Source organism: Mobula hypostoma, chromosome 3, assembly GCF_963921235.1.
Source record: "Mobula hypostoma chromosome 3, sMobHyp1.1, whole genome shotgun sequence".
Taxonomy (NCBI): Eukaryota; Metazoa; Chordata; class Chondrichthyes; order Myliobatiformes; family Myliobatidae; genus Mobula; species Mobula hypostoma.
Genome location: NC_086099.1, coordinates 173,594,976 through 173,619,273, shown reverse-complemented (window position 1 = coordinate 173,619,273; position 24,298 = coordinate 173,594,976). Strand labels below are relative to the sequence as shown.

General features: G+C 41.4%; 1 protein-coding gene across 3 annotated transcripts in view; it reads left to right on the top strand.

Moving 5' to 3' along the window:
- The window catches only part of cdk14 (cyclin dependent kinase 14), a 648,395-nt gene that overhangs the window by 473,292 nt on the left and 150,805 nt on the right, over positions 1–24,298 (top strand). For all 3 annotated transcript variants that reach the window (XM_063044119.1, XM_063044121.1, XM_063044120.1), the window contains one exon: positions 3,051–3,190. In XM_063044119.1, coding sequence (XP_062900189.1) covers positions 3,051–3,190 — 140 coding nt within the window. The remainder of the gene's footprint in view (positions 1–3,050; positions 3,191–24,298) is intronic.

Genomic DNA, 24,298 nt, shown 5'->3' with positions numbered 1-24,298 from the left:
TGCTCCCTGTAGTGTGGTGACCAGAATATACACGGTTTTCCAGTTGTGGCCTAGTTAATATTTTATACAATTCTAATATGACTACCGTGCTTTCCATTCTAAGACTCCCCCTGCAGGGTGAAGTATTCTGAATATTTAACTTTCTGTTTCTCAGGCCACATCCATAGCTGATGCCTTCTTTAAGCATCTTATTAATTTCTTCTGCTACCTTAAAGATCTTGTGGGTCATGCACTCAAGTATCCTTCTGTTTTTTTTTAAACCTTGTTTTTTATATCTATTGTTTATTGTGCATTCTTTGTCATATTTGCCCTCAATTAATGCAATCAATTAAATATCAACAGTTGAATTAAAGTTTACAATACTAAATTGATGATGCCCCAGCTTTAGCTATTACAGCCAGTGAAACAACCTTTCAATACTAACTCTACTTTCTTAATTATGTTGAAGTGTTATTTTTGTTGTTAAAATTCATATTGCAAACATGTGTTGGAATTGTTGAGACATAATAAGGAGTTTGAAACATTTGAAAAGCTACCAGGAGAAGTAATGAACAGTCATTGAAAACTGCTACTCATATTAAACTGAAAGGATTAGGGAAATTGCTCATTTATTTCAAATGATTCCACTTGATAATTAAAATGGCCATTGCAAAAAAAATGATCTATCAGTGCACAGCATGAGGTTCCCTGAGCAGGTCTCTCTACCAGTGAGACACCTTCTTAGCAATCCCTTGGGTTTGACTTGCTGCTTCTTTGGGATTGTGGGTTCTGAGTTGGTTATTAAGGTCAGAAGGGAACTGCATTTCTTCCGCAAATGAGGCAGGAGATGCTTGACAAATGAGAAAAATGGTTAGTTTGTGAAATGTTCAGCTCCTTCCATTTCAAAAGCAAAGGTCGCTGTAGGTTCCCAGTATATGGCCTTGAGGTCGTGGGTACCTGGAATGCATTGCCTGGGGTGGTGTTACAGGCAGGTACATTAGAGATGTTTTAGAGATGTTTGGATAGGGACATGAGTGTGAGGATAATGGAAGGATATGGGTGTTGTTTAGGCCAGAGGGAATTAGTTTAGTTGGTTATTTGGTTTGGCACATCACTATGGGCTGAAGGCCTTGTTGCTATTCTATGTTCTATATTCACTCCTGGAGTAATGTGTTGGTTTTGGTTTCCCTATTTCAGGAAGGGCATACTTGCCTTGGCAATGCTGCAAAGGCTCACTGTATTAATTTGGTATGAGGAGTGTTGTTTTTTAAGGAAGTATTGAGTACAATGTGTGCATGTTCCCTGGAATTCATAAAGATAAGAGTTAGTCTTAGTGAAATATACAAAAATCCGGAAGAGCTTGACTAGTAAGATGTTGGCAGGTGAATCTAGAACTCTGTGCTGTCCATATTTGAATTACAACATGGAAGAAAGTGACTTCATCTCTTCCGGTCTATGCCAGCTCACAGAGCAATCCAATTCTCCATTAGTATTTGCAGTGAATTTGTTACTTGCTGTTTTTTAATGTGTCAATATGGACCTTCTCTTCAGAAACTCTCACCTTGCCACTCTTGTGCATTTCTTCCAAAGTAATCCATTTCTTCTGAAAAATTTAAGTGGCTGTATTATTTTCCATTGTTGCTGTGACTGTATGAAAAGGATATATACTAGACCAGACTATTGAATTTTTTTTCAATATAAGTGTACTTTTGTATCTTTTTCCATACGAGAATAACACAGGAGGGATGTAAGTGACAAACCAGCAAGTACCGTTTCAAACATATGGAGCTGTTAGAGTACTTTGGGAGATTTTGCTTTCCATTATGGGATAAGGAAATGTGGTTAAAGGAATTATGCCTTTTATGATTCATATAATATATGGTGGATTTAAGCTAAGCGTAATGTGGATCACGCCTACATTTATAAGCATAGATCCAACAAACTATGCAGTTGTTGGTTCTTCAATTATATAATTAATATAAGTGATGACAAGTTTGAGATTGATAGGAGTGATTAAAATCATCACACTGTCAGCTTGACGTTTACTGATATTTTGACTGGCATTCCATTTGTAGGAGCAGTCATGAGAAAAATTCCCAATCAACCTGAAGTAAAAGTTCATTAGGGATTATAAAGGAGAAGACTACAAGGAAATGGTGTTAAGTGTCACAGTTGTTCAGTTTTGGAGCTTTGAAGCCAAGGCTGTCAGTTAGCTTTGGAAAAACTTTTCTGGCATGAGGTTACTGATTGAAAATGTATGTATTTATAGATGTGGTTGTTTTTGAACCTAGCCATAGATAAAATTCCAACAGTCTGCAACAAAGTCTCTTTCATGTGCAAGAAACATGTTCTCACAATTTGGAACATGTACAGATATCATCAAAAGATTTGGGTAGATTATAAGGCATGTAAACACATGGAGGGAAATCGATCCAGGGAGGAGCTCTGACTGGCAAAGGAAATGTGGGAAAATGTGGAAATTAATTATCCTGCTTTAATGTGCAGAAACATTATCAAAAAAAAAGCGCTTTGTGAGTCCCTTTTCTACTTAATGCTATTTATCTAGGATTAAGAGGTGAATTATATTGATGTAAAGTTAAAAATGCTGGACTGTTTTTTTGGCATGTGCAATTTTCCCCCAACACTTTGGTATATAAACCAGCCTAAGAAGTTATACCAATTATTTAGACTAATTGTTAATTACCGGACTATTTTCATGCTTGTGAAAATTCTATTCTTTGACTTCCAACAAATTTTCTAGATAGATTCATGAGCAAACTACAGTAGGAAACCGTGGAGGTCCATTTGTCCCTCATGTTTTGGGAATTTTGAGATAATGTAATATAGTTGATGCTTTTGTGGTGTTCTGATAACTTTATATTCAGATATTTTGCTTGATAAGCACTGCTTCTTTAAACATGCAAATCATTTGCACAACACTTCACTTATATATTACTAATTTCTTCATAGTCTCTACAGCTGGTTCTATTTACATTAAACTATTGTGTTGGGTGACACTATAGTATGCCTTGCAAATAGAAATAATATCCTTTTGCGCTGTTATGTTTCAGACTAGATTATGTGGCCCATGCTGAAGATCTTGCCTCCAAACTTCTACAGTGCTTCCCAAAGAAAAGACTGTCAGCTTTATCGGCACTGAATCATGAGTATTTCAGTGATCTTCCTCCGCGGCTGTGGGAACTCTCAGACAGTAAGTATGATACCAGCTGTAGTCGGGTTCAACACAATGTATGTTTCATATAATGGCCATTATGGAAAAATTCCCTGTTCAAATAATTGCAAACCCCTTTTTTTAAACAAGGTAGCACTTTTTGAAGCTTGTTCATGTGGTAATAAGCATGAGAAAAATAGAAATACTAAAAAAGAATTGTTAATTTGCTATTATTTTTCCTATGAATAATATTTCCTATTAAAACAGAAACTGGACAAATAATTGAGAAGCAAGCAGGTTTCATTTCAGTTGCTAGAAGTTTCTTTTTCTAAAAGTCTTGATGAGATTTGATCAAAGTAAAATCACATTGTAATATCACTGCAATACTAAGCATGCCCTGTTTATAAATTTAAGAAAATGCATATTGCAACAAGGTTGTCAGATAAAGATCATGAGGATTGAATGATGCAACCACAGAGGAGGAGAGGATCCAAGACTGGAAGCAGCTGCACTGGCCCTGGATCAGTTACCTGCACGTCTCCTAGGAGAAATGTAACTCGGAGGTCTAGATCCAAGAGGCACCTGATTTTGATGGCTCCTTAGTGACTCCAGATGTTCTGGTTATATTTGCCAAGATTATAGTGTTTTTAGCCATACAATTACTGCTAGCACTAAATTAGAGTTTCTTTCTCCCCCTGGCAACCAGTATATTATGTCAATCTGTAGTCAAATGAAGGGTGATAAGTTCAAGTTTCTAGAGACGGTTGACTGTGCAGCAAAACGTCTATAGCAAAAGTGAATTCACCAGAGTAATGGATAAAGTGCAATTCATTGTCAGTCCAAACGAAGTCTGTTCATTCTTTATGGAAGTAGATTATTTCATAAAGAATCTTTAGTACTATATTTCAGAGCAAACTATGATCCTGGGAGTCAATGACTCCATCTGCAACTATACTCTTGACTCCCTGACCAGTAAGGTGGCATCGTCTCCCCTATGATTCCAAACATTGGTGCTCCGTAAGGTTGCATCCTCAACCCCCTATTCTACTCCCTGTGCACACAACTGTGTTGCCAAATGATGCTCTAATTTCATCTACATGCTTGCAGATGATACCAGCATGGTGGTCCATATCTCAAACAGCAATGAATCGGAGCGCAGGAAAGAGGTAGAGAACTCCGTAACATGTTACCATGACAACAACCTTTCTCTCAATCTCAGCAAAACAAAAGAGCTGGTCATTGACTTCAGAAAGGGGTGCAGTGCACATGGTCCTGTCTAAATCAATGGTGTGGAAGTCGAGAAGTTTGAGAACTTCAAGTTCCAAAGAATAAACGTTACTAATAGCCTGATCTGGTCCAACCACATTGAAGTCACAGTCAGCTCTACTTCCTCGGGAGGCTGAAAACTCCTACCAACTTTTATCAGTGTACCATAGGAAGTGCCGTATCTGGATGCATAGTGGCTTGGTGTGGCAACTACCTTGCACATGATTGCAAGAAACTGCAGAGCAATGTGGACACAGCTCAGCACATCACGAACACCAGTTTCCCATCTGTGTGTTCTGTCTATACTTTACACTACCTCAGTAAAGCAGCAAGCATAATCAAAGATTCTACCACCCCAGACATTTTCTCTTCTCTTTCCACCCATCAGGCAAAAGATACAAAAACCTGAAAGCAAGCAAGACCAGGCTGAAGGAGAGCTTCTGCTCCATTATTATAAGACTATTAAATAGTTCCCTAATACAATAAGATAGGCTCTTGACTTCAGAGTCTGCTTTATTGCACTTTATTGTTTACCTGTACTTTCTCTATAACTATTACACTTTATTCCACACTGTTATTGTTTTATCCTGTTCGACCTCAATGCACTGTGTAATGAATTGATCTGTATCAACAGTATGAAGACAAGCTTTTCACTGTATCTTGGTACATGTGACAACAGTAAACCAATTTCTAATCCAATTCTGAAGTTAAAATAATCCAGGCCCCCCCCCCACCCATCCGAAAGTACAGCGTTCCTGTGAAACCTTTCGTAAGCCGAAATGGCGTAAAGCGAAGAAGCAGTTACCATTAACTTATATGGGAAAAATTTTTGAGCATTCCCAGATCCAAAAAATAACCTACTAAATCATACCAAATAGCACATAAAACCTAAAAAAAAAGCACGTACACGCATATGCACGCACCTGCCCGCGCAAGGCTTCACGGTCGTGGTAGACTTTCTCGGGGTAAACACAAGTTTAAAGTGGGCACCTTTTCTCTATATAAAGTAGAAATAATGTATGTACAGTGTAGTTTCACTTACCAGAATGGGAAGATTTAGCCAAAAACCGATTTGTAGAAAAAAAATTGGCACGTACACGCATGCGTGCACACCAGCCCGCGCAGGGCTTCACGGTCATTGTAGTCTTCCTCAGGGTAAACACAAGTTTAAAGCCAGTGCCTTTTTTCATAAAAGCAAAAATCCCCTTTGGATTTCTTTCAGTTAGCGAAAACAGGTACTAATGTAGGTCTTTCGTAAAAGCGAAGTGGCATTAAGCGAACTTTTGTAAAGCAGGGGACATCTGTAGTCAGTTATAAATATACCTTCATTGCATGACTTAGTTCACCTGAATGTATTGAGATACAGTGTTGCCCTTAAGATGAAATATTTTCCAAACGTGAAATGATATGTCATTCTTTACAGAAACACCTTCACAAACTATTGAAGTGTTGATCTACCCAAATACAGATCACGTTAGCTTCTCCAATTCTGATCGAATGTTTATTGCACTAGATTACTCCATGATTACTCTGTCAGAGACAAAGGAGATGAACATGGAATTGAGCACTAGCAAGAAATGAAAGCATCTATTAAAGTCTGTTTTGTACCACTATTAGAGACTAACCACCCCCCCAGTGTTCAAATATACCCAAAGACTAGGCCTTCTCAGCCATCTGTGGCAATGAATTCCACAAAATCGCCACCCTCTGGCTGACAAAGTTCCTCTTTATTTCTGTTGTTAAGGGACGTCCTTAAATTCAGAGACTGTGCCCTCTGGTCCTTCAATTCCCTCACTAAAGGAAGCATTCTCTCCATGTCCACTCAATTCTATACCATCAATATTCGATGATATCCCCCCTCATTTTTCTAAACTCCAATGTGTACAGGCCCAGAACTGTCAATAGCTCCTCATACAATATGTTAATAATTTCATTTCCAGCATCATTCTTGTGAACCTCCTCTATACTTTCACTAATGCCAGCACGTCCTTTCTAAGATAAGGTGTCCCAACCGCTCACATTACCCTAAGTGCGGTCTGACCAATGCCTTAAAAGCCTGATCATTACACCTTAGAATTTCGACTCCCAAGTCCCTTTGTACTTCTGGTATCTGAATTTGATCTGCATTTAGAGTATAGTCTGCACATTTATTCCTTCTACCAAAGTGCGTGACCATACACTTCCCTACACTGTATTCCATCTGTCATTTCTCGTCCATTCTCCCAATCTGCCAAAGTCCTTCTGTGGACTACTTTTTTTAAGCTATTCAAAAACTAACAAACATTGATGCTTGTTGTGACAATGTAAGAAAAATTAGAGCAAATAGTACACATAATCTTTGAAGAGACATTTATGTACAGACTGCCACGTGTGTTCTGGTTACAATGCTGTTGGATGGGAAATCACTTAATCTACCTCCAGAGCAAAGAAGGTTTAATGGAGAGCAACTTTGGGTACAAATTTGTGTTTGGATTGTCTTGTGTATCTGTCTGTCTTCTGTATCCTTCACAAGCAAATTTATCGAAAACCCATTACTGTAATTTATGTGAAGAATGATTGAATTGTCAAATTATCTAGAGAAGAGTAGATTATATTGTTTATTCTCTGACTTTGCCTAGGTTGTTTTCGTTTATTGGGATACAGCATGGAATAGGGCCTTCCAGCCCTTCGATCCGCATCACCCAGCAACCCCACATTTAACCCTAGCCTAATCATGGGACAATTTACACTGACCAATTACCCTAACAACTGCTATCTCCTTGGATTGTGGGAGGAAATCGGACTTGTTATTGTCTTCAGACCGATGACGTGAGCTCAATTTTATTGAGGCTACCAGAATCTTAAGTAGAACAAATGTGATGTGGATTATTCTCCTCGTATAAGACCTAAAGTTGTACATATTTTGGTGCATAAAAATGTTGTCAGAAGTTTAAAGTTATGGAGACTATGTAAGTATTTGGAAGTAGAAGGCTTTCATTACTTGCCTTAGATGTGGAGTAAGGCCTGTTATTCATGGGCAAGCTTACGTTACTTGCCTTTCCATTCAGAAGAACAGGATGGTTAGCATCAATACTGGAGGGGAACCAGTATCCTCCTCGGCAGTTTGCAAGTGCTACTAGAGAAGCGGGGGATGCGACAGCAAGTGGTCAGGTTGAGGACAAGAAAGATGGTGTGACAAGAAAGACAGAAGGGAAGGAGAACAAGGAACATGCTAATGAACATGTTGCATCTGATGGGCTAAAACTTGTATATTCCAAATACTACGAGTATTATGGGGAGGAAGAATGAACTTGAAACAAGTTATGAAAAGGTGCAGAAACAACAGAATTGCCATAATGGAGGACTTTAACTTCCCCCGTAATGACTGGAACTTCCTTCATATGAGAAGCTTAAATGGGACAGGATTTCTTTAGTGCATCCAAGAGGTTTCTTGAAACAGGAAATAGAGAATCGAGCTACAAGCAAGAAAATATTAGACCTGGTTTTAGGAAATGAGCCAAGCCAGGTGATTTACGAAATTGTGGGTGAACATTTTGAAAATAGCAACCACAACTCACTACGTTTAAGATAGTTATGCAGTAAGCAAGGATAAAAATTGGATCTTACCAGAAGGTACTAAATTGAATGAGGGCAAGTACCGATGGCATAAGACAAGAGTTAAAAGGTGTTGATTGGGAGCAGCTGCTGTCTGACACATGAGAGTTGAGTAAAGACCAGCTGATCAGAATTCAAGATTGGCGTGTTCCATTAAGGAGTAAGGACAAGGATGGTAAGAGAACCTTGGATGACCTGGAACATCCTAAATTTAGTCAGGAAGGAAAAGGAAGTATATGTAAGGTTTGGAGGCTAAAGTTAGTCTGGGCACTTGTGGAATATAAAGCTAGCAGGAATGTGCTCAAGCAGTCAATGAAATTGCCTTGGTGAACAGGATCCAAGGAGAATCCCAAGGTTGTTTATAAAGAGGATAACTATGGAAAGGGTAGGTCCACTCAAAGATAAAGGAAAGAATTTGTGCTTGGAGTCAGAGCAAGTGTATGAAGTATTAAATGAGTACTTTGCAGCAGTGTTTAACAAGGAGAAAGGTTAAGAACTAGGTTGTCCAAAGAAGACAGAAAGTCGAGATGGAATGCTGTTATTTTAGCTGCAGGTCTATAAGCAGTGCAGTGCAGTTCCACAAGAATCTGTTGTTTGTCGTATACAGTACATCAGTGATTTAGATAAAAATGTAGATAAGGTGGATTAACAAGTTTGCAGAGGATACCAAGATTGATGAAGTTGCAGTCAAGTCAAATAAATTCAAGTTTCACACATCAAAGTTGCTGGTGAACACAGCAGACCAAGCAGCATCTCTAGGAAGAGGTACAGTCGAAGTTTCAGGCCGAGACCCTTCGTCAGGACTAACTGAAGGAAGAGCTAGTAAGAGATTTGAAAGTGGGAGGGGGAGGGGGAGATCCAAAATGATAGGAGAAGACAGGAGGGGGAGGGATAGAGCCAAGAGCTGGACGGGTGATTGGCAAACGGGATATGAGAGGATCATGGGACAGGAGGCCCAGGGAGAAGGAAAAGGGGGAGGGGGGGAAACCCAGAGGATGGCCAAGGGGTTTAGTCAGAGGGACAGAGGGAGAAAAAGGAGAGTGAGAGAAGAATGTGTGTATATAAATAAATAACGGATGGGGTACGAGGGGGAGGTAGGGCATTAGCGGAAGTTAGAGAAGTCAATTTTCATGCCATCAGGTTGGAGGCTACCCAGACGGAATATAAGGTTTTGTTCCTCCAACCTGAGTGTGGCTTCATCTTTACAGTAGAGGAGGCCGTGGATAGACATATCAGAATGGCAATGGGATGTGGAACTAAAATGTGTGGCCACTGGGAGATCCTGCTTTCTCTGGCGGACAGAGCATAGGTGTTCAGCAAAACGATCTCCCAGTCTGCGTCAGATCTCGCCAATATATAGAAGGCCACATCGGGAGCACCAGACGCAGTATATCACCCTAGCCGACTCACAGGTGAAGTGTCGCCTTACCTGGAAGGACTGTCTGGGGCCCTGAATGGTGGTAAGGGAGGAAGTGAAGGGCATGTGTAGCACTTGTTCCGCTTATAAGGATAAGTGCCAGGAGGGAGATGAGTGGGGAGGGATGGCCGGTGGGGACAAATGGACAAGGGAGTCGCGTAGGGAGCGATCCTTTATTGTCATCTGACGGTACAACCAAAATTAAACAACATTCCTCCAGATCACGGTGCACCACAATACACACAGCACATAAAATAAAATATTGCCACAAATAGGTTAATATAATATGATTCAAAGTGCACAGGAAGTGCGCAGCATAGATAAACAGCAAACAGCTTGTGAATATTCATGAGTGTCACAGCCTGAGGGAAGAAACTCTTACCCAGTCTGGCAGTCCTAATACTGATGCTACTCTACCTCCTTCTTGACGGTAGTGGATCAAAGAGATTGTGAGATGGGCGGTTGGGGTCTTCAATGATACTTTGGACCCTTTCTATACAATGTCCCAGTAAGAGTCACAAATAGGGGGAAGGGGGCCCCAGCGATCCTCTTTGCAGTGTTTACTATCCTCAGACTCTTGCAGTCCGATGCCTTGCAGCTTCCATAGAGCACAACGATGCAGGCAGACAGGACACTTGATGGTGCTCCTGTAGAAAGTTGTTAATGTGGGAGTGGGGAGCCCTGCATGCCTCAATTTCCTCAGCAAGTGTAGAGACTGCTGGGTCTTCTTGACTAATGAGGTGTTGTGGGTCCAGGTTAGATCATCTGTTATGTGCACATCAAGGAAATTTGTGCTGTTCACTCTCTTCACGGCAGAGGCATCGATATGCAATGGAGAGTGGTGGACCAGGACCTTTCTGAAGTCCACAATCATCTTGTTTGTCTTATCCACATTGAAACCCAAGTTTTTGTTCTCACACCATTTAACAAGCCTCTTTACCTCCTCTCTGTATGCCCACTCATCCTTGTTGCCAGTGAGGCCAACCACTGTTCTGTTGTCAGTGAACTTGACGGTGTAGTTTGAGCTGGATCTGGCAGTGCAGACTTGAGTCAACTGCATGAATAGCACCCTCAGTGTGATTGATCATGAGATGTTGTTGCCAACATGGATTGACTGGGGTCTTTCTGTTAAGAAGCCCAAGCTCCAGGTACAGAGAATGGTGTTGTGCCCCAATGATGATAAACACCAAGCTGAAGTCAATGAACAACATCCTGGCATATGAGGCATCGTTTTCTAGGTGGGACAGGTTGAAGTGGAGGGCTGATGCTATGGCATCATCCGTGGACCAATTTGAGCAGTAGATGAACTGGAAAGGGTCCAATATAACTGAAAGGTGGGATTTTATATGATCCATTACCAGCCGCTCAAAGTACTTCATGACTTTTGACATCAGTTCCACTGGGCAGTAGTCACTTAGGTCAGTTACTGTCTCTCTATTGGACACCAGAATGATAGTAGTTGCCTTGAAGCCTGCAGAAACAGAGGTTTGTTGCAAAGAGACACTAAAAATGTCCATCAGGACCTCTGTTAGATGGACTGCACAATTCCTCAGAACCTGAGCAGGTATGTTGCACGGCCCCACTGTTTTGTGTGGATTTACCCTGTCTAAGATCCTCCTTATCTCGGCTATGGCCAGACAGGGTGCCTATTCCTCATGCGGGAAGAGGGCTTTCCTCTTGTCACATCATTCATTGCATCAAGTTGTGAATAGAATGCATTCGGCCTATCAGGCAGGGAGGTGTTGGTGACAGGGTAGACTTGTAATCTGTTATGGCTTGTATACCTTTCACATGCATCGTGTGTTCTCGGTATCACAAAGGTATATGTGAATTTTCTGTGAGTACTCTTGCTTCGCCTTGCCAATGGCATGGAAGAGCATGGCTCTTGCTGATCTTAGAATTGTCTTATCCCCCAGTTTGAAGGCAGCGTCACCATCCCTAAGCAGTGCACAAACCCTTGCAGTCAGCCAGGGTTACACACACAAAATGCTGGAGACCAGGCTGCATCTATGGAAAAGAGTTAACAGTCTATGTTTCAGGTCGAGACCCTTCATCAGGACTGGAGAGAAATAGGAGAAATTAGAATAATAGGGTGGGGGAGGTGAGGATAAAGTACAAGGTGATATAGGGCCCTGAATGGTAGTGAGGTAGGAAGTGTAGGGGCAGGTATGGCACTTATTCTGCTTGCAAGGGTAAGTAGCAGGAGGGAGATCAGTGGGGAGGGACAAATGTCAAGGGAGTCACATAGGGATAGTGGAAAGTGGTGAGGAGGGTAAGATGTGTTTGGTGGTGGGATTTGGTTGGAGATGCAGAAGTTGATGGTGGAGAAAGGGAAGCCCTTTTCTTTAAAGAAGGAGGACATCTCAGTAGTTCTGGAATGAAAAGCCTCATCCCAAGAGCAGATGTGGCGATGGAGGAACTGAGAGAAGGGGATAGCATTTTTACAATTAACAGGGTTGGAAGAGGTATAGTCCAAGTAGCTGTGATAATCAGTGGATTTATCAATGATATCAGTAGACAGACTGTCTCCAGAGATGGAGACAGAGAGATTGAAAAAGGGAGGGAGATGTTGGAAATGGACAAAGTAAATTTGAGGGTAGAGTGGAAGTTGGAAGCAAAGTTGATAAAATTGTTGAGCTCGCATGGGTGCAGAAAGCAGCACCAATGCAGTCGCTGATGTAGCATAGGAAGAGTTGGGCAGTGATACCTGTGTAGGCTTGGAACATGCACAGTTCCATGTAGCTGACAAAAAGACAGGTTATAACTGGGACTCGTGCGAATGCCCATGCCTACACCTTTGGTTTGAAGGAAGTGGGAGAAGCCAAAGTAAAAATTATTAAGAGGGAGGACCAGTTCCATCAGACAGAGGAGAGTGGTGTTGGGGGGAAACTGGTTGGGTCTGCTGTCCAGAAAGAAGCAAAGAGCTTTAAGGCCCTCCTGATAGGGGATGGAGGTGTATAGGGACTGGACATCCCTAGTGAAAAAGAGACAATCAGGGTCAGGGAACATAAGTAATTGGAAAGACCAAGAGCATGTGAAGTGTCACAGATGTAGGTAGGAAGGTACTAAAACTTGGGGGGGGGGGTGAAGAAACAGAATTGAGGTATGCAAATATAAGTTGGTGGGGCAGGAAGAAGCAGAAAATAAGGATCTACTTTGACAGCCAGGCTTCTGGATCTTGGGTAGGAGGTAGAAATGGGAGTTGTGGGGTAAGGGATCTATGAGGTTGGTGGCAGTGGATGGCAGATCCCCAGAGTTATTACGATCAGCTATGGTTCTGATTTGCACTGGCAGCGTAGTGTTTATCACAATAACATCCATAATTCATTTTCTTATGTAGCCAGTCATGGATCCTGCATATTCATCAGTGTTGACGAGATGATTATAGGCAGCTGCCTCCCTGGATATGCTCTGGTCCACGCTTTTGAAACAGTTCTGCAGGGTTGAGGTGACACCTTTTGATCTCCCTGTAAACTGGTTTGACTTGTTTAACCAGTGGTCTGTTTGCAGGGATTAGTAAAATGGATATGTGATGTTAGGTATCTGAGAGCAGGGTGGGGGATAGGGTCAGCTTTTGAGTTGCCACGAATGCTGATATAGACTGGGTACAGTACATTCTCTCCTCTGGATGAGAAATTGACGTGCTGGTAGAGCTTTGGCAGGACTGTTTTTAAGTTGGCATTAACTCACAAGCAACAATAAAGAAACCATCCAGTGAGTAGCTTGGAGGTCGCAGACGTCACCATAGATCTGCTGCAGCGCTTCCCCAGCACTAGCAGGAAGTAAACAGCAACAATCACAATGGCAGTGAACTCCTTTGGTAAGTAGAAGGGCTTGCATTTCACCATTAAAAATCTGTGGTGAGCAGAGGGCCATTGCTACTGAGTTTACACACCAGTTCTTACTGACACAGACACACCAACCTCCTCCGCGGGTCTTGACAAAGGTCGCAGCATTTCTGTCCACCCAAAAGAAGATTAGACCAAATTTGGAGTGGTGTCCTAGAGCCATGTTTCAGTCAGGACGAGTGTGTAGCAGTCCCTCATCTCCCACTGACCTGGATGCAGGCAGAGGTAGTCCAGTTTATTTTCTAGCAATTGTACAATAGTGAGTAGATCATCGGGAGCATGGCAGTTAGTGAGTAGAATTGTTGGGTATTGTAGACAGTGTATCGAAGAGTAGAGCAGGGTTTATATCAGTTATAGATATGGGCACAGAAGTGGCAGATGGAGCTTAAGCTGAGCAAGTTGAGGTGTTGTATTTCGGGAGATCAAATTGAAGGAGAAAGTATACAGTTAATGGTTAATAGTTAATGGAAAGTTGTAAGTGCACCTTATTATTTGTTGATTTATTTGTAGTAATATCACTTTATGTGTTGTGTGTGAGTTCTACATACATACTGTGTTGTGTACCTTAGTCTGGAGGAACGTTGTTTCATTTGGTGGTATGCATGTATATGGTTGAATGATAATAAACTTGAACTTGTAGGCCCCTCCATAGAATTGAGGTGTAGAGAGATTTGGGGGTCCAGGTCCTTGGTTCACTGAAGGTGGCTATACAAGTGGATGAGATGGTAAGGAAGGTGTATGGCATGCTTGCTTCACTGGTAGGTTGTTGAGTACAATCATGCTACAGCTATCATAAAACCTCAGTTAAACCACTTACTGTATATGTACAGTTCTACTCACCCCATTATAGAAAGGATGGGGAGATTGTGGAAAAGGTACAAAAAATGTTTTACCAGGATCCAGCCTGGATTAGAGGGTATGGGTTATAAAGATTTGTTGGACAAACTTATGTTGTTCGCCCTGGAGCATCAAACACTGAGGGGAGACATGATAAGAGTTTTTTTTTAAATTATGAGCGACACAGATAATCTTTTTCCCAGGGTATAAATGTCAAACACCAGAGGACAGGACTTTAAGGTTAGATGGGGGGGTGGGTACATTTAAAGGCAAATTGAGGGGCAAGTTTTTTTTACACAGTCTGGTAGGATCACCAGGTGAAGTGCTAGAATCAGGCAGTTTGGTGTAGTAAAGGGGCTTTTAGATAAACACATGAATGTGAAGGGAATGGTGTAATATAAATGATAAACAGGAGTAAACTTTATAAATTGGCAGTAATATCGGCAAAACATTATTGGCCAAATAGGCTGTCCGGTGCTGTCATACTCTATTGTTTTATAGTTTTTCCTCGTTTCATTTGTTGGTCATGCAAGATTCTACCAAAGCATTTCAAGATTAGCAGTGTAATTCTCTGAATTGCATCACAAAAGATGGTAGCAAATACAGATCAATTTTAATCAGATTTTATTTTATTCTTTATTAAATGTGAGCATCATTGCCAAATCAGCATTTATTGTCTTTCCTCATCTGTCTCTGAGAAGCTGGTGGTGAGTTGTTCCCTTGAATGGCTGCCATCAGCATAGTCCCACTCAGTGCATGAAATGCCAAGATTTAGCTTCAGCAATGAGGAAGGAATGGGTCTAGCGTAATGGTTAGTGTGATGTGATTACAGCTCGGTGTCGGAGTTCAGAGTTCAATTCCAACGCTGTCTGTTAGTACCATGAACATGTGGGTTTCCTCTGGGTGCTCTGGCTTCCTTCCACAGTCCAAAGATGTGCCAGTTAGTAAGTTAATTGGTCCTGTGATAAGGCTAGGGTTAAATAAATGGGTTGTTGAGTGATACAGCTTGTTGGGCCAGAGGGGCTTGTTTCGCGCTCCATCTCTAAGCAAATAAATATCCACTCAGTGGCCACTCTGTTAGGTACAGGAGTTGAATTTGGTGTTGCCTTCTGCTGCCGTAGCTCATCCACTTCAAGGTTCAATGTGTTGTGCATTCAGAGATGCTCTTCTGCATACCACTGTTGTAACACACTGTTTTTTGAGTTACTGTCTCTTTCTTGTCAGCTTAATCAGTCTAGCCATTCTCCTCTGATTTCTCTCGCTAACTACGTGTTTTTACGCACAGAACTGCCACTCACTGGATACTTGTTATTTTTCATACCATTCTCTGTAAGAATGATAATCCCAGAAGAACGCAAACATGAGAAAATCTGCAGATGCTGGAAATTCAAGCAACACACACAAAATGCTGGTGAACGCAGCAGGCCAGGCAGCATCTATAGGAAGAAGTACAGTTGACGTTTCAGTTTGAGACCCTTCATCAGGACTAAGGGAAAAAAGAGATAGGAAGAGATTTGAAAGTAGGAGGGGGAGGGGGAGACCCGAAATGATAGGAGAAGACAGGAGGGGGAGGGATGAAGCTAAGAGCTGGGAAGTTGATTGGCAAAAGGAATACAAGGCTGGAGAAGGGGGATTATCATAGGACGGAAGGCCTTGGAAGAAAGAAAGGGAGAGGGGAGCACCGGAAGAAGATGGAGAACAGGCAAGGAGTTATTGTGAGAGGGAAAGTGAGGGAAAAAAAAAATTACGGATGGGTTAAGAAAGGGAGGAGGGGCATTAACAGAAGTTAGAGGAATCAACGTTCGTGCCATCAGGTTGGAGGCTGCGCAGACGGAATATAAGGTGTTGTTCCTCCGACCTGAGTTTGGCTTAATCTGGACAGTAGAGGAGGCCATGGATTGACATATCGGAATAAGAATGGGACGTAGAATTAAAATGTGTGGCCACCGGGAGATCCTGCTTCCTCTGGCGAACAGAGCGTAGGTGTTCAGCAAAGCAATCTGCATTGGGTCTCACAAATATATAGAAGGCCACACTGAGAGCACCGGACACAGCATAGCACACCAGCTGACTCACAGGTGAAGTGTCGCCTCACCTGGAAGGACTGTCTGGGGCCCTGAATGGTGGTGAGGGAGGAAGTGTAAGGGAAGTGTTCCGCTTACAAGAATAAGTGCCAGGAGGGAGATCGGTGGGAAGGGATGAGGGGGGACAAATGGACAAGGGAGTCACATAGGGAGCGATCCCTGCAGAAAGCAGAAAGTGGGGGGGGGGGGAGAAGATGAAAATCCCAGAATATCAGCAGTTTCTGAGATAATCAAACCACCCTGTCTGGCACCAATAATCATTCAGTGATTACAATCACTTAGATCACATTCCTTTCCCCTTTTGATGTTTGGTCTGAACCACAACTGACCCTCTTGACTATGTTGGCATGTTTTAATGCATTAAATTGCAGCCATATGATTGGTTGAGTAGGTATTTGCATTAATGAACAAGTGTGCAGGTGTACCTAATAAAGTGGCCACGGAGTGCTTTTTCAAAGCATGTCTTGTAAGTTGGAATGAAACTTTCACACTGCAGTTTTCCTATGTAATTGATGTCTTTGCTTTTCTAAATGGTGAAGGTCAGATGGTTGGGAGATGTTCTCAAAAATGCCTTGGCAAGCTGTTGTCATCATTTTTTGTAGAGAGTACACTCTACAGCCACAGTGTGACATGAGAGCAAGAATAGATGTGGATGTACTGTGTGTGGTGGATTGGCTACCAATTAAACAGGCTGGATAGTGTGAACTACTTCAAGGTTGGATCTTTTCCAAGGAGAAACTCAGCAGTCCAGGCAGCATCCAAGAAGAAGAGTACAGTCAACGTTTTGGGCTGAGACCTTTTGTTGGAGCAGATCATTACTTGTACTTGTGTGGTACAGCTGGTTTTTGCCATTATCAGCCCAGGTCTAAATATTACCAAAAACTCAGCAGATAAACACTAACCGTTTCATTTTCCAAAGAGTTACAAGGATAAGTGCACAGTCATTTCCGTTTCTCAACTTCTCAACAGTGGAAGGAAGGCAGCTTGGCCCAGAAAGTTGCCCTGAGGAACTGCTGCAGCAATGTCTAGAGACTCGGGTGGTGGACCTCCAAAAGCTGCACCTTTTTTCATTTGACTCCAGTTTGTGGAGATTTTGCTCTTGAATTCCTATTACCATGGCTCTTTAATGCAACATTCAGCTAAATGATTTGATGCCAAAGGTGAATATAATCGCCCTACCTAATGTCAGACACATTACACATGTTTGCACCAGGGTTGTAATGGTCTGGAATTATGTGGTTCTGGTGAAATTTAACTGAGCACTGAGAAACAGGGTATTGGTTGACCAGATGTGTGCCATTGTTTGATGATCATGTGCAAACTGATTGGATGGTGTCAGCCATTGTGCACTTGCCCTTTATTTGTGGGTAGGAAGTATTGAGTCAAATTTCTGTACTGAAAGGCACAGGTGAGTATTATAGTTGTACCAGAGTAGCTTGACCAAATGAATGGATTGTTCAGGACTCATTAGCACACTAGCTGGGATGTTGTCTAATACCAAACACTTTGCAGTATCTAGTGGCACTGGCTGTTTCTAATTCTTATGTAGAATGCAATGCATTACTGAAAACTGTACTGTGATGGTGGGGACATCAGGGAATGAGGACAAACAGATAATTCATTTGAGACTGAAGTTAATTGCACACACACTCAGCAGCCACTTAATGAGGTACACGAGTGGAACCCGGTGTGGTCTCCTGCTGCCGTTAACAAGGAGTTTTCCCCCACAGAACCTGCCACTCACACAACTCAAAACTTTTTGTTTATCACACGGTTTTCCCTAAACTCTGGAAACTGTTGTTCACGGAACAATCAGGTGTTTCTGAGATACTCAAACAACCGTGTCTGGCACCTACCAACAAGCAGGGGTACAGGAGCCTGAAGACACACACTCAATGTTTCAGGAACAGCTTCAATCAGATTTTTGAATGGACAATGAACCCATGAGCATTACCTCAGTATTTTTTTGGCACTACTTATTTAACTTCCACTGCCTATTTTATTCAGTATATACTCATTGTAATTTATAGTAATTATTATGTATTACAATGTACTGCTGCCACAAAATAACAAATTTCATGACATATGCCAGTGATATTAAACTTAATTCTGATTCTGGTTCATTTCATGGCCAAAGTCACTTAGATCACATTTCTTCCCCATTCTGATGTTTGATCTGAACTGAATCTCTTGGCCATGTCTGCATTCTTTTATGCATTAAGTTGCTGCCACGTGATTAGCTAATTAGATGTTTGCATTGATGAGTAGGTGTACTGTATGATCTGATCGATGCTGTTGCCTCGCAATAAATCCTGAGAGTGTCCACAGTGAGAAAGGACTGGTTTTGTAGAGTGGATTGTGGCAGCAGAGGAACATTCAAAGTGCTGCCCTTGCTATGTGGCTTTCTCATCTTAACAGAAGTTGTCTTGTTTCCTGTAGCGTCTCAGCTCGAAACATCAACAGTTTATTCCTCTCTGTAGATGCTGCCTGACCTGCTGAGTTCTTCCAGCATTTTGTGTGTGTTATTCTTTATTTTCTTATTAAGTGAAAAATTTATTAACTTTTTTCTTTCATCTTACAAAATTTACTCAGTTTCTTTAGTTAAAGACTATCAGAAACTAGCTGAAGAAATACTGTTAGTTATATTGGAGCATCTGAATTGCAATTATTAAATTCTATAATTTGTTATGATCTGTTAAGTCTGTAATTTCATCTGACTTTTTTTTCTTGGTTTAGTGAGAATCAATACTTTCTCTTGGTTCTACAAGGTGATGCCAGAATACAACTTGATGGGGAAAAGTCATGTAAATTTACTATTGTCTTTACATTGACCCTGTAGCAGATTAAACCAAAGGTTTCTCTAAACTGGCAAGAGTTAAGGATCAAACTTCCAATAACAGGATTTCCTGTAGTAAATCAACACATTGCTATCCGTTTCAAGCGGGATTCACATATGTAATATGATCTTTGAGACTGATGATAGAAAGGAACAAGTGTATGTGCACAAGTCTGCAGTATGTCGACTTTACCTGAACAATGCTTCCACCAGCACCATAGGGAGAAGGTTCCCACTGTGCATATTAACCCATGCTGTGCTAACAAATAGATAGTACTTGATAGTAATGCTAGATCTACTTTACTCATTTTAACATAGTGTAGACGCTTACGTATTGGTATCAATATAATCTATACAGAAAATACTTTCTGGCTAAATAAAAACAAAAGCAAATGATTGTGTTTCATAAGCCATGTTTGCAAAATCTATTTTAGTTTATTTCATGTGGTTCTGGTAGAGAAACCATCAGAGTCTTCCTGACATTTATTGTTGAAGTATAGCATTGGATCAGTTGTGTCCCTCTTGTCTGTCATTTTAATTGTTTGCCTGAAGCATTAAAAGAAGAGAGCAACCTGCAGTCCAGCAGCTTAGACTGAGTGTTGATGGCCTATTAGAGCATTCAGAAATCCATTGCAGTTCGGTAACTAACTTTCAAAGGAGCAGCAATTCACAAGTGATTAAAAAAAATAGTTTTTTTAATATTACGGTTTAGCAAAATAACATGAATTTTTGTGATGTATACTTTATTTCTTTTGAAGATCAGTGCTGTTAAGCTTTTTACTGTGTACATCACTGGGCTGACACACCAGCAGTATATGTTTTATTTATTTTGGCTGTGGCTACTGGCAAATCAAACTTTGGAAAAATTGACGTATTTCATTTAAAATTGGATATGGGGATTGCATACCTAACATATCAATCATCATTGAAGTCATTTTGTGTGAATTTTTGTTTTGGAAGCTTCAGTTGTCAGTTCCTAAGGTACATTCTGCAAATGAGAGACAGCTCTTGCAGACAGTTTTTACTGTCAAGCCATATGTGGCTCTCTGGAGAGAGGGTGCATTCCAGGCAGCGAAAAGAAAACATATGATGAATTAAATGTTTGCAGGTTTTTCAGACAATACTTCCCTGTTCTTAGCATTCTGATATCAATTACTATTGCTATGAAATCTAGATTTAAAAGATGATTACTGAAAGATATTTGCCTATACATTGAATGCATTTTTTAGTGCATGAAGCCTTGGCTGCACGTAGCATAAACACTAAATCAAGCCCTCTTCAAAACTTCATAGAAGTTTTGAAAAATGGAAATTGGCTTTCAATTTTGACAAATAAGAGATTGTTCCATTCTTAATTGCTGTTAAATGCTGATTATTATGACTCTTGCTTTCAATTTTCCTACTCTTCCTTCCTCCTTCCCTGAGAATTTTTGTAATTTCCAGTAGGCTGTGATTGCTAATCCTCTCTCATTTTCAAGTGCGATGCTATGAGAATGAATGATTGGTCACCTGAGCGTTTCTTCTGGTGCTTTGGGAAAAGCTATCCCTGAATATGCCATTCCACACAAGCTCAATTGTGACAGTTGTGGCTTGTGATCTGCCCACATGTTGTGATCCTTGCAGGGTTCACCCCTTCCCTCCACTGTCCTATCGTAGCCCCCATCCCCTCCACCCACAAAATGTACTGCTCTGCAGCTGACTATGTACTGCCAACAAAAATAGAGTGTAAACAGTAAGAACTGAAATAAACTGAAGGATAAAGGAAGCAGACTGGAAGAGCAGGTGAGAAGTGCAGATGGGTGGAAGAGAGATAAACACGAAAAAAGGAAAAGGGGCAGACCACCAGGCTCCTCAAGCCTTTCCCACTATTCAATATGACCATAGCTGATCTGTACTGGCAACACACACAAAATGCTGGAGGAACTCAGCAGGCCAGGCAGCAGTCGATGCTTCAGGCCGAAATCCTTCGGCAGGACCCGAAACGTCGACTGTTTACTCTTTTCCATAGATGCGGCCTGTCCTGCTGAGTTCCTCCCGCATTGTGTGTGTGTGTGTTGCTTGGATTTCCAGCATCTGCAGATTTTCTCTTGCTTGTGATCTATTTTGGCCTCAACTCCTTTTCAGTGCCAGTACCACTTATCTCTCAGAATTCCATAATTTGTCAAATATTTATCTATCTTCACCTTGCATTTATATCTAATGACCTGGCCCCCATCATGCTTGGAAGCACAGGGTTCTAGAAGTTCACTACGCTCTGAGAGAAGAAATCTCTACACACCTCAGTTTTAATGAGGGTCCCTCATTAGTCAACAGAGTCTACGAGTCTGTGGTGGCCAGTGCTATCATGTTTGCTGTTGTGTGCTGGGGCAGCAGGCTGAGGGTAGCAGACACCAACAGAATCAACAAATTCGTAAGGCCAGTGATGTGGTAGGGATGGAACTGGACACGGTGGTGTCTGAAAAGAGGGTGCTGTCTAAGTTGCATGCCATCTTGGTCAATGTCTCCCATCCACTACATAATGTACTGGGTGGGCACAGGAGTACATTCAGCCAGAGACTCATTCCTCCAAGGTGCAGCACGGAGCGTCAACAGATTCTTATTCAACTTAGACACCATCCTGAGGTGGAAACATATTGTCCTTTCTTTCTTGTTGCACAAAGTCAAGAATGTAGCATTTTGACTGGTCTTGTCTGCAATGCCCCACACTCCGACCCCCACAGTCTCATGGAGAACTGAAGAAAATAGTGGAGTGATGTGACTGAGACGGAGGAGAGTTGAATACTCATTCTTGGCCTCTCATTTCCCTTGTATACCATGTGCAGTCCCAACGCAGAAGCAAAGAACAATCATTGTGCGGACAGAAAGGCTTATTATAGTGTCCAGTGGATATACTGAAGAATTGTAAGGAGACCTCATCTTCGAGACTTTATCTTCTCCCAACAGGATTGAATTGAGTCTTTCTGTTGGCTGATGTACATTAGCTTCTCAAAAATTCCAGTCACTGTGGACACATTTACAGCTGCAATGCTTAGCACTCCCTCATATGTACGATCCAAAGTTTGCTTGTCCCCGCCATTGGCAAGGAGCAGCTGAGGTGTGGTGTTACAGTCTAATGTCTGAATGGAAGAGGTCACTACAACATCTTGTGGAATGACGGCTGTTTCTGAAATTTAAGACTACAGTTGCATTCTATTTTTTCCGAGACCATTAGCTAGAGAATGTGAAAGGCAGCTGTTCTTTTGCCTGCGTCTTGTAATACATCAGGAAAGGGTCTGCATGCCCCCTACATTCATAAGCTTATGCAAAAAAGGGGTGAGGGGCATAGACAGCATGGATACAGACCCTCTCCCCAAAATAAAGATGCAAACATACATGGTGGGGGGTAATCAAGGGGGATTAAGGTAGATCACACAGTCCTTATGGCCCAGACAGCTGAAAGCATGGTAATCTACATGCACTGAACACCATTCCTAAAGCTGTTTGAATGTTTGGTATAACATTGCCAACTGGAAGTTACAGATCCCAGTTGGTGTGCCAGGCCATGTCACATGTTTATGAATAATTACATTTTTCCCAATGATGTGGCTCATTTAATCATTATTTCTTGTGAAAGATTAATAGCTGGTGTTTCATCTGGGAAAAGAAATAATTATAAGAAAGCTGGTTAGTCCTGTAATCAGATACAGTGATTGAACGTAGGATATAGAAAAGTACAGCTCAGTATGGGCTCTCCTGCCCTTGATGTTGTCCCAATCTTTACAATCAACCTGACCCTTCCCTCCCACACAGCCCATAACTCTCCATTTTTCTTACATGAATGATATTAATGTATCTCCAACATTAATGACGTACTTTTGATATTTTTAAAAAAACGACTAATTTCATGAATATTTTTTCAAGAGTGAGTAATGGGGATAATGAAACATATTCTCACAAGCATTGGCTGATGAACTGTATTGAGGAGGGAATGATACCTTAACTATAAAGCCTTAAAATGAGATGCTGGATATTGTCTTCAATGCATTGTAAACATATTGCAGCCTACCTGGGAATGAAGCAGTTAAATAGTTAGCGATTTTTCTCATACATCAAGGAGCAAGAAGAATCCTCTGATGCTTTTTAACTGAGTTATGATTATTAACAGATAATTTCAATTTTGTAGTTTTAAACTAGTCGGCTCATTAGATCATTTGTGCATCTAGAGGGACTTTTTGCTGAATGAGACAGTCAATTCAGAGGAAGTGTATACCAGCATATAAAGTTGCATAGCCACCTAAAACTGGACCAGAAATGTGGTAAAACCTGGAGACGGATGACAGAAAGAGTAGAAGTACTGTCAAGATGGTTCTGATGATCTAAGCCTTGTGAATGGCAATATGAATAACTGAAATGAAAACTGTCCTGTTTATGGGAAAGGGTATGCCTGATAGCAGTTGGAAAATTAGTTCTACAAACAGTGTGCACTGTAGAGGAAATTGAATATTCATAGAGTGGATGAGATGAGCCATTTTGGTTCAGATGCCGGCTCAGATTCAGAGTACCAGTTGAACATATTGTTTTTTTTTGGTGTGCCATACTCTGCCAGAGCCTCGGACACCACTTTTTCAAGTGATTGTCTTGGAGGAAAGATTCTGTGAGTGGTCCCCCACGTTCTTCTCACAGTGCAATTTTTTTTTTTACGAGGCTGAGTTGCGAGCTCGACACTCAACCCGGCATGGATGGAAAGTGTGCCCAGGAGCAGCCCGACTGGGTTCAAACTCGGGAACCTTTGCACCGGAGTCCAGTACTGAGTCCAGTTCTATTTTAACTTCATAGGTCCACAGGACTTGTTTCCAAAATGCATCAGGCTTGTTTAGACGTTACTTTGAACCTTTTGAATAGAACTCTTTGGCTGCAATGAGCATAGGTATGTTTGGAGAAAAAAAAGAGTGCAGAATTTCATGAAAAGAACCCCTCTCCAACTTTTAAGCATGAGGGTGGATCGATTGTGCTTTGGGCTTGTGTTGCAGCCAGTGGCACGGGAAACATTTACTGGTAGAGGGAAGAATGAATTCAATTAAATATCAGCAAATTCTGGAAGCAAACATCACACCGTCTGTAAAAAAGCCGAAGATGAAAAGAGGATAGCTTCTACAACAGGATAATGATCCGAAACACACCTCAAAATCCACAATGGACTACCTCAAGAGGTGCAAGCTGAAGGTTTTGCCATGGCCCTCACAGTCCCCTGACCTAAACATCATTGAGAATCTGTGGATAGACCTCA